At 40.4% G+C, this 10,365-nt stretch overlaps 1 protein-coding gene across 3 annotated transcripts in view; it reads left to right on the plus strand.

Annotated features, from left to right (window-relative positions):
* The window catches only part of Kdm2b (lysine demethylase 2B), a 119,760-nt gene extending 113,360 nt beyond the window's left edge, over positions 1-6,400 (plus strand). For all 3 annotated transcript variants that reach the window (XM_027949130.2, XM_071616631.1, XM_071616634.1), the window contains one exon: positions 5,265-6,400. In XM_027949130.2, the coding sequence (XP_027804931.2) occupies positions 5,265-5,446 (182 nt within the window). In that variant the 3' untranslated portion in view covers positions 5,447-6,400. The remainder of the gene's footprint in view (positions 1-5,264) is intronic.
* The last annotated feature ends 3,965 nt before the right edge of the window (positions 6,401-10,365 follow it).

Here is a 10,365-nt window from a genome sequence, read left to right on the forward strand (position 1 = left end):
AAATAAAGGCATGCTGTCCAACTACAAGAAAAAAAAAAAAAAACATAAAATTTTTTTAAAAAAGCATACCCATTGGGCAGAACCCCAGTCCCCCTAAACACTCCATTCCACTCCTATACATACCCCATAGAAGTGGAATCATCCAGTCCTTCTTATGGCTGACTGGTTTATTTCACTTGGTATAATGCTTTCAGGGTTCATTTTTTTTTAATCAGGTTGTCTAGTTCTTTATGTATTCTGAATATTAACCTCTTATCAGATGGTAATGATTTGCAAATATTTCCTCCCATTCTTTGGGTGGTTTTGTCACTCTTATAACAGTGTCATTTACATAGAATAGTTTTAAATTTTGATGAAGGCCAATTTTTTCCTCCTTTTCCCAAATCTTTTTCCAAATCTTATGAAGATTTTCTGTTTTAGAAGAGTTTTACAGCTTTACGTTTTATGTTTAGGTCATTTTGAGTTAAATTTTTGTATATGGTGTATGGTAGAGTCTAGCTTCATGCTTTTGCATATGGATATTCAGTTTTCTTAGTATCGTTTATTGGAAAGACTGTCTGTTCCCTTGTTGAACGGTGTTGACACCCTTGTCAAAAATCATTTGACTCTACAGTCAAGAGTTTGTTTTTGAGTTCTCGATTATGGTATCCTTATACCAGTACCAAGTGTTTTGATTGCTTTAGCTTTGCAGCTAAGTTTCAAAATGGGAGCAAGAGTCTCCTAAACTAGTTTTTTCAAGAGTTTTGGGCAATTTCAAGTCCATTGCATTGCACATCAATTTGGGGATGGATTTTTCTATTTCTGCAAAAAACACATTGGGGATTTTATAGCAATTTCATTGCATTTATAGATCTCTCTGATATCTTCACAGTATTAAGTCTTCTAATCCATGAACAGTCCATGAAGATGGAATATTTTTATTTATGTATCTTTAATTTCAGCACTGCTCTATGGTTTTCAATGTACAAGTCTTTCACTTCCTTGTTTAAATTTATTTCTAAGTTTTGCTTCTTTTTTTTAATATTTATTTTTTAGTTTTAGGTGGATACAATATCTTTGTTTTTATGTGGTGCTGAGAATTGAACCCAGTGCCTCACGCATGCTAGGCAAGTGCGCTACCACATGAGCCACATCCCCAGCCCCTTTTTGCTTCTTTTTGATGCTATTGTGAATGTTTGTTTTCTTAATTTCCTTTCATAATTGTTCATTGGTGTTAGTTTTTGTGTGGTTTTTGTATCCTGCAACTTTGTTGAATTTTAGTTTATTAGAAAAAAAAAAAAAAAGATCTCTCCCCCACACCTCTTGGGTAGAATCATTAGTTTTCTTTTCTTTGTGTAAGATCATGTCATCTGCAAACAGATCATTTTTATTTATTACTTTTTACACTTAATGTTTTGTCTAGAATTTTGTTATCATGTAGGAACGCTTCTTTATTATAGACTGTACTACTGGAGGTTTGTATCTCTTAATTTCAGCTTACTTTCATTGGACTCTTCTACTTTTCACATTAAAAAAGTTGAGGAAAAACATCTTTCTTCACCTATCCATAGAGTTCCTCACACCACCAGTTCTGTATTTTGAACACGTCCAAACATACTGGAAAATGGTACAATTGAAACATTTCCTTCCAGCTAGATGCAGCAGTTGTAGATATTGTGTCACACGTGCTTTTTCTACATATTTTTTCTTTTTAGTTGTTTGAAGGTTTACAAACATCATTTCACCCCTAAACATCTTTAAATACTTCTGTGTATATTTGCTAAGATTAAAGACTACAACAATAGTCCCACACCTAAAAAGATTAAAAATCACCAAATGTAGCCTTTTCTTCAGTGAGACTGAAGACAGGAAAACTGTCAAAAAGGAGATGCACCAAAAATATTCTTCAAGTAACCTCTAACTTTTTTAAAGGCATTGCTTACTCTTCTAATTAATCCCTCAAACATACCAAGATGGCTGACTCTGCAAGTCAAATGAAGAAAAGTGTAAATATGAGAGGGATTTTGCCTATTTGATAAAATATGCTTATTTCCATATATTTTTGTTTTCCACTATTCATGGTGAAGGGCCCCCATATTCAACAGGCCTCTTCCTGTTTTCAGTTAGCTATCCTTAGATAAGGAACGTGGGGTGGGGGTCTGGCTCAGTGATAACACTTGCCAGCATGCATGACACCCTGGGTTCTATCTCCAGCCCTTTAAAAAAAAAATCATTATCTGGGCTGGGGATGTGGCTCAAGTGGTAGCGTGCTCGCCTAGCATGTGTGAGGCCCTGGATTTGATTCTCAGCACCAAATAAAAATGAAAAAATATATTGTGTCTGAAAAAAAAATTAAAAATTAAATTAAAAAAAATATTGTGTCCGCCTAAAAAACTAAAAAATAAATATTTTTTTAAAAAATCATTATCAAAACAGCTGCTTAGGGCTGGGGTTGTGGCTCAGTGGTAGAGTGCTTGCCTAGCACAGGTGAGGCACTGGGTTCAATCTTCAGCACCACATAAAAATAAAACAAAGGTATTGTGTTCATCTACAACAACTAAAAATATTTTTTTAAAAAAACTACTTTTGAAGGGTTGGGGTTGTGGCTCAGTGGTAGAGCACTTACCTCACATGTGCAAGGTACTGGGTTTGATTCTAAGCACTGCATATAAATAAATGAATAAAAGCCATCAAAAAAAAAATTAAAAAGCCTTACAGTCCCCCTAGTCTTTATACGGTTTTCTTAGAAGAATGTGCACATTCAGAATTTGTTGACTTTGTGGTATTTAGCTTGTTGTATTTTCATTTTTCCTGTGAACTGTAGACTTGCTTAAATTCAATGTGGATATTTTTGACAAGAAAACATCACAGGTGATAATCGTATACTGTGTTCTTTAGGGTGAGTTCCCAGCCTTGGAACTGCTGGTCAGAGTCCATTACACCAGAGAATGGCCCCACCTGCTGTAGGCAGTCCCTTCTCCTAGCTGCCATTGTTGACACACTCAGGCACCTTTTTTAGACCCCTCCCTTGAGTCCTCCTGAGAATCTTCCAGACTCACCCACCTTCCTCCTGAAGGGGGTCCTTCCAGAGCTGTCCAGTTGTACCCCCACCCCAACTGCCATCACCACTCATCCCATGAAATGGTCCCCTAGCTAGAGAGGCCTGCTGGACAAGTCCTGCAGCTGTCGAGTGGCCTCAGTTGTGTCTTGATGCTTACCTTTCTGTTGTGCTTATCTGGCTCCTGCAGACAGCCTTCACACCTCCTTGGAGGATCATATGGCAGCCAGCATGCTCCTTGGCTCTTGGGTTTTTTTGGGAGGTGTTTTGTTTTTTTAAATATTTTTTAGTTATAGATGGACACAACATATTTATCTTTATGTGGAGCTGAGGATTGAACCCAGGGCCTCACACGTGCGAGGCAAGCTCCCTACCACAACCCCAGCCCCCTTGGTTTAAAAAAAAAAAATCCCTGAAGCTGAAGCCCAAAGGCTTCAGAAAGCTGAATAGAAAGGACTCTTGTGGGGAGGTTCTTTTTGTGTATTAGACTTCCTCCAGATTCGTTTCTCAGACTTCCACAGACAGGTGCACCCTACCAGCTGACACTAGAGCCCCTGGTTAGCTGGTCATCCATGGAGTTTGCTCATATTGTCCGGGTTAGGTGAACACCCGTAAGCAACTCTTGCCATCTAAGGATAACTGGATCTCAGGGAAAAAGACCTGTTCAATATAGGGCCTCATGTCAAATTTTGAGTAGCAAAAACAAGCATATTTTATCACTGCTAAAATCCTTATCTTTACACTTAAAATGAATCAAGTATTGTTTTGAGGGCATCTTTTTCTGAAGGAATAATATGTTAGCATATATAATATCCTTCCTTTGACTTTTGTACAAGATTATAAAGTGATCAGGGCACCTGTAATCCCAGTGGCTGGGGAGGCTGAGGCAGGAGGAACGCAAGTTCAAAGCCAGCCTCAGCAAAAGGTGAGGCGCTGAGCAACTCTGTGAGACCCTGTCTATAAAGAAAATACAAAATAGGACTGGGGATATGGCTCTCTTGGGGGAACATTTTTGAAGGATTAGTTAGATTAAGGGATTGCCCTAGAGAAAATATCTTTTTGCCAGGGTCCTTGTCAGTTCTCCCACCTTCACTAATTGCCCAACTTTCATTGTCAGTGTCTCTGCAGGTGGTGTAGACAGCCTCTCAGCACCACCTATTCCCCATTCATGAATTCCCACTGCCTTTATGAGTTCTCTTTACATGTCCCAGCATCCCAGGGATCATTTGCCCTATGTTCTCTTTATAGGACAGCTTATATGTATAAAAGATAGCACATTGTCCCCATGTTCTGTTTATGGTTTCCAACTTATTTTAATGCGCCTGTATCAATTTTGTTGAAGTATTTGCAGAATTGAAAGCTTGGCTTGACACCATTTAGAGGAAGGTAGGAATCATTATCTCCTCCATTTAATTTGCCCCAAAAGAAATCATTCCTTTTGCTATATGGTGAATCTCAGATGTTGACTGACATTTAAGGCAATTGACTGTGGATTCAGTTTTCAAGGAAAATAGAAAGTATAAATTGATGGACATATGTAGCTGAAGGGGGGTGCCTTATGTGGTTTAGGGTTATACATTCTGATTTATTCTCTGGACAGAACCTCTCCATCCCCTTCCAGCATATTGGGCATATCCTTCTTCACAGGTAGACATTCAGAATTAAAAAAAAAAAAAAACAGGGGAAATGAACCAGGAGGCAAAGGAGGATCCCAAGATGACCTTACAGAATATTCTCTCTGATCCAGCAATGTCCCCCTGAGCATTATCTGAAAGGGAACAGGCAGATGAGTATACAATAATGCACATAGAAAAGTACTCAACAGTATATTAGATGGAAAAAAGCTTCTTGACAGCATAGATAGATTTACTTGAGTGTACATGAAGAGGCAGCTCTGTGGTCTAAGTGGTTTTTACTTGATATACTGTTTTTTTTTTTTTCCCCCAGTGGTACTGGGGATGGAACCTAAGGGCCTTGTACATTCTAGGCAAATGCTCTACATCCCCAGCCCAGTCCGAATGAACCCTTTATAGTTGGTGGATGAAACCATTGCCCATTTGAAGAAGAAAAATTTTAAGCAAATACATTTTGTTTTAGGGCATCAGAGGCTGCATGTGAGAGAGCTGTGCCTGGATCCACTGTAGAGTGCCAGGAGCAGCCTTTGTACAATGCACCTTTTCCCCCACCTCACATTTTCTTTTTTAACATAATTTTGTCTTCCCTGTAGACTGCAATAAGGTCACTGATCAGTGCCTGTCCTTCTTCAAACGCTGTGGAAATATCTGTCATATTGACCTGAGGTACTGCAAGCAAGTCACCAAGGAAGGCTGTGAGCAGTTCATAGCTGAAATGTCTGTGAGTGTCCAGTTTGGGCAAGTGGAAGAAAAACTCCTGCAAAAACTGAGTTAGTCCAAGGACAAGTATGTAAATATGGGGTAGGTGGGGGTGGGCGCAGCCAGGGAGGGGAAAGACTTCACAAAACACGAGGGCTTTTATTTCTCATGGAACTTGGAACAACAGACCATAGAACGATTCCATTTTGCAAGTCTTGCCAAGGGAGAAGCCACCCATTTGGGGATGTGTGAGCCAGACTCTTCCCTCTGGTCTTTCTGCATTGTAACTGCACTGCTTTCTGGACCACAGTTAAGCGGCCTTTACAAGAAGACATTCCCGTTGCAGGAAGATGGGCTTTGGAGGAATTTTCTTTGAAGCATGAGCTTTAGGGGTTCTCCCTACCCCACCCCCTGTGGTGTTTTTGATTTGGACACCTTGTTCCTTGAAATGCTGAGGTTTTTGGTGTCAATATAAAGTGGACCACACACCACATCTGCTGCCGTCTTGACACATTTTGTTTGGTTGGTTTTGTTACATCTTACATTATGCAGAACTATTTTTGTACAAATTGTTTAAAAGTTATTTATGCAAGGTTTGAATGCATACCAGTGTTTTTATTGTTTCGAGATTGCCAACTTTCCTGGTTTCCTTCAGGTAGGAGAGAACTTAACCTGTACTTCATCAACACAAAGAACTCATCTACAAATGTGCCCAGATCTGACAGAGTGGGCCAAGACCTTCCACTTAAAAGCATGTTTAACTGGAAGTGGAGCCTGCTTGGTATGTCAAGAAGTTACAAGAGCATGATGTGGACAGATGTAAATTACAGTCGAAGTAAGACACTCTGCCCAGTTTCCTCTGTAGAGAATTCACCTTTTTCTGAAATTTTACAAATCAGACTTCAGCCTTTGCACTCAGGAGGGTTTTGCTCCAGCATGAGCTCTTGTACTCTACATAGATCTAATTTATACCGTGAAACAAGAAGTAGAATAAATGCGCCCACACAGCCTCTTTTCCTTTTTTCCTCTCCTTTGAAGTGTGAGTTGAGTTCTCATTTAGGTTCGTAACCTGGCTGTTTCCTAGTTGTAATGTTCTGCATTCAGAAGTGCCATTGTCGTATGGTGGTGTTTCCTAGACTTTCCCTGACGCGATTTTACCTTTGTTGAATTTGTATAAATAGTTGTAAAAAAAAAAAAAATCTGTGTGTTCGGGGGTTTTTGTTTGAGGAGAGGACTAGGAATTTTAATTGGAAAGCCCAGGGTCTGTAGATCAATATAATTTCTCTTTAATTTGAAAAGTATAGCAGCCTCAGAGTACATGATTTTTTTTTCCTTCAGCTGTTTCTGGACTATAAAGTAATATGGCCAAATATAAAAATTAAGGAAAAGACTTTCCCTAAGGGGCAGGGCAGCTCACCTGTGTGGAGGCCTCTTGCCATATCTGTACAACAACTTCCATGGCTGCTTACCTATCCGTAGAAGTTTCCAAGATTTGTGGGGGTTGGGCATCATCTCCTCAAATCTCCCACAGGAGACACGGGGCTGGGGTTGTGGCTCAGTGGTAGAGAGCTCGCCTAGTATGCACGAGATACTGGTTTCGATCCTCAGCACCACATAAATGTAAAATAAAGATATTGTGTCCACCTAAAACTTAAAAATAAATATTAAAAAAAAAATCTCCCACAGGAGACAACTCAAGGAGAGGTTCCCCTCCTGCAAAGTAGCTAGAGAGGACACTTGGGGTTTTTTTCTTAATTTTGGTAAAGGATTGAACACAGTGCTTCTTAACCACTGAGCCCCAATGTTTATATTTCATTTTGAGACAGGGTCTAAGTTGCTGAGGCTGGCCTTGAATTTGTAATACCCCTACCTCAGCCTCCCAATTGCCAGGATTATAAGTGTGCACCACCACACTTGGCTTCTTAGAAATAATTTTAGATCACTTAATTTTTTTTAAGTAGGGTCTTGTAACCTCATAATCATGTACAGAAATAACTGCTGTGGAGAATCTGAAGATGGGGAGGATAACCAACTTCTTTTCTCAATAGTCAAGAACATAAAACCTTGTCCCCCTTAGACAAGCCCTTCCTGCTAATAGTCCAGTTTTGCAATACTGGGGATGAGACCCAGGGTACTTTACCACTGAGCTATGTCCCCATCCCTTTTTGAGACAGGGTAGCCTTGAACTTGTTATCCTCTTGCCTCAGCCTCCCCTGCCTCACGCCTCACAGGTGTGTGCCACCATGCCCAGCAACAGTCCAATTTTTTATTTACCCTCCTTTACCTTATTATGCCATTGTGGCAAAATGACACTGAAGCCATTGCACCCTATAACTCGGTGGTCCACTTAACAGAATTAAGATTGGTAAACACTCTGGTTTATTTATAAAAGTGTAATTTATCTTTGCTCGTCCTGATGGTTCATGATGGAGAGACACAGGTTCTGTTTCTTAGTAGCCTTAGTTCTCTGAACTTGCAAATAATAGTTTCCTTGCTACTTGGGTTATTCTCTTCCTTGGGAAATAGCTTTAAGAGTAATAGTGGTTTTCAGAGGTCCTTGTATTCATTTGTTAGCAGCCAACATTGAGGCTCAGGGCTGCAGCTGTGACTGCTTAAAATATAGCAGAGTTCCATGTTAGAAGGCAGTACCTCTCCCATAAGGACTCTCGAAGCACACAGGTCTACGAGGCGCACCTGTGGCAGGATTGCCACTTGCTAGGGATCCACGCCATCATAGGGACACACAGCAATGTCCTGACATATTCTAGGCATGCAAGACAGGCCATAGGTGAGCTTGCCACAAGAGTACTAAACAGCCTGGTGAGATTCACCCCAATGCAAATCCAAGGTCTCTGTACAGACCTTTTAAAAATAAGCTTAGGGTGGGATGGAGATGTGGCTTAAGCGGTAGCGTGCTCGCCTGGTGTGCATGCGGCCTGGGTTCAATCCTCAGCATCACATACAAATAAAGATGTTGTGTCCACCGAAAACTAAAAAATAAATAATTCTCTCTCTCTCTAAAAATAAATCTTTCCATTAAAAAAAAAAATAAACTTAGGGTGAAGCCAGCCTAAGCTACCTGCTGCCAACAGCTGTAGGCCCACACAGGGCAGATGAAATAGTGAAAGAGTCACATGCTTGACTGCACTCGCTGTACTAAACCATAGCTTCCCACATCAGGGGAGAGGTCCTATCTCTAGGGAACTTGATGCTGATGAAGGAAAGTACAGTGGAGCTTCAAATGACTACCCTCTTCACTGTGAAGGATAAGGGGGATGGGGTTGTGGCTCAGTGTTAGCGAGCTTGCCTAGCATGCGTGAGGCACTAGGTTTGATTCTCAGCATCACATAAAAATAAATAAAATAGAGGTCATCAACAACTAAAAAATATTTTTTTTAAAAAAAGGAGGATAAGGGCACTTCACTATATTCCAGTGTGGACCTGCAGAATTTTATCCATGTGACATTACCTAATCAAAGAATTAATGTAAAGATGCATGGTATGCCAGTTAAACCATGCAACTTGCAGGGGAAATGACTGGCCTTCTGCCACACAAGTTAGCAGCCATCCCTTGGTGTCTGCAGTGGCTCAAGTTCCTTAGTAAATGGTGCACCGTGTGCACATAACTTGCACACATCCTCCTATATATTCCAAGTCACTAGGGATGGCTTATAATACCTAATGCAATGTAAATGCTACATAATAGTTGTTAACGTGTAACAACTAATTGTTTTGGAACTAATGACAAGGAAAAAGTAGTCTGTACATCTGTACATGTTTAGTATAATATTTCAAATATTTTTACTCCTCAGTTGAATCCACAGATACAAAAGGGCTGTCTGTTCTTTGTCAAGCCTGTTGCACTAAACATCTCTGTCAGTTTGTCACTAAACCAAGTGATCTCAGCACTACCTTAAAAAAATAATAATAATAAATCCACCATTTGGGCTGGGGTTATGGCTCAGTGGTAGAGCGCTCACCTAGCACATGCAGAGCCCGGGTTCAATCCTCAGCACCACATAAAAATAAATAAAACAGATGTATTGTGTCCAACTATATAAATCCAAAAGTGAAGAATAAGAAGCATGTTTTAAGCTAACATGTAACTAAATCTGAATTTGTGTACCATCATTTGCTGGCCTGAATTTAAAGGCTTCCCACCACCAAGTTAGAGATTTGCAGGGCCGGGGGGTGGGGATGATATTAAATTTCAAGAGTTCACTCTTGAAATGTAGACCAGGTGCCAGTGCCCCTGCAGCTGTGGCAGGGAATGGGCAACAAAGCTATAGCATACATAGATACATAGCCTGGGTTCAGCATTTGAAAATACCCTCAGGGCCTTGATAAGGGGGGAAAAAAGGGCAGAAAGGCATGTTTTTCTTCACTTAGCCAAATTTTCAGCCCTAAGTTCAAAGCTATTTTCAGGTCTACTAGTAGATCCCCCAGTACATGAGGGCATGAGTTACCAGCTTCATAGTCAAAAAAAAAAAAAAAAAAAAAAACCTGGAGATTTTTTTAAGTTGGCCATTTCTAAAAACATCTGCCCCCTACCAATAGGAAGAATCCACAGCTGGGATCAACCAAAAACACACCCTGATTCAAACCGGACCTAAGGAAAGAAACATAATTATCTGAAGTTTCTTATTTGCTGTGTGGTATTGAAAAGGTTAAAAGAAACTGACATCCAAGCTAGGTTCGAATTATTCTGACATAACCGTCTTTTTTCCCCCCTCATAGTATCAGATGGAGCCCAGGCCTTGTGCATGCTTACAGGGTGCTCTACCACTAAACAACACCCCAGATCCTGATACAGCCACCTTTTTTTTTGGGGGGGGGGGTACCAGGGATTGAACTCAGGGGCACTCAACCACTGGGCCACATCTTCAGCCCTGTTTTGTATTTTATTTAGACAGTGTCTCGCTAAGCTGCTCCTGTCTCAGCCTCCTGAGCTGCTGGGATTACAGGTGTGTGCCACCATACCCAGCTACAGCCACA

The sequence above is a fragment of the Marmota flaviventris genome, chromosome 1 (assembly GCF_047511675.1).
Source record: "Marmota flaviventris isolate mMarFla1 chromosome 1, mMarFla1.hap1, whole genome shotgun sequence".
Classification (NCBI taxonomy): domain Eukaryota; kingdom Metazoa; phylum Chordata; class Mammalia; order Rodentia; family Sciuridae; genus Marmota; species Marmota flaviventris.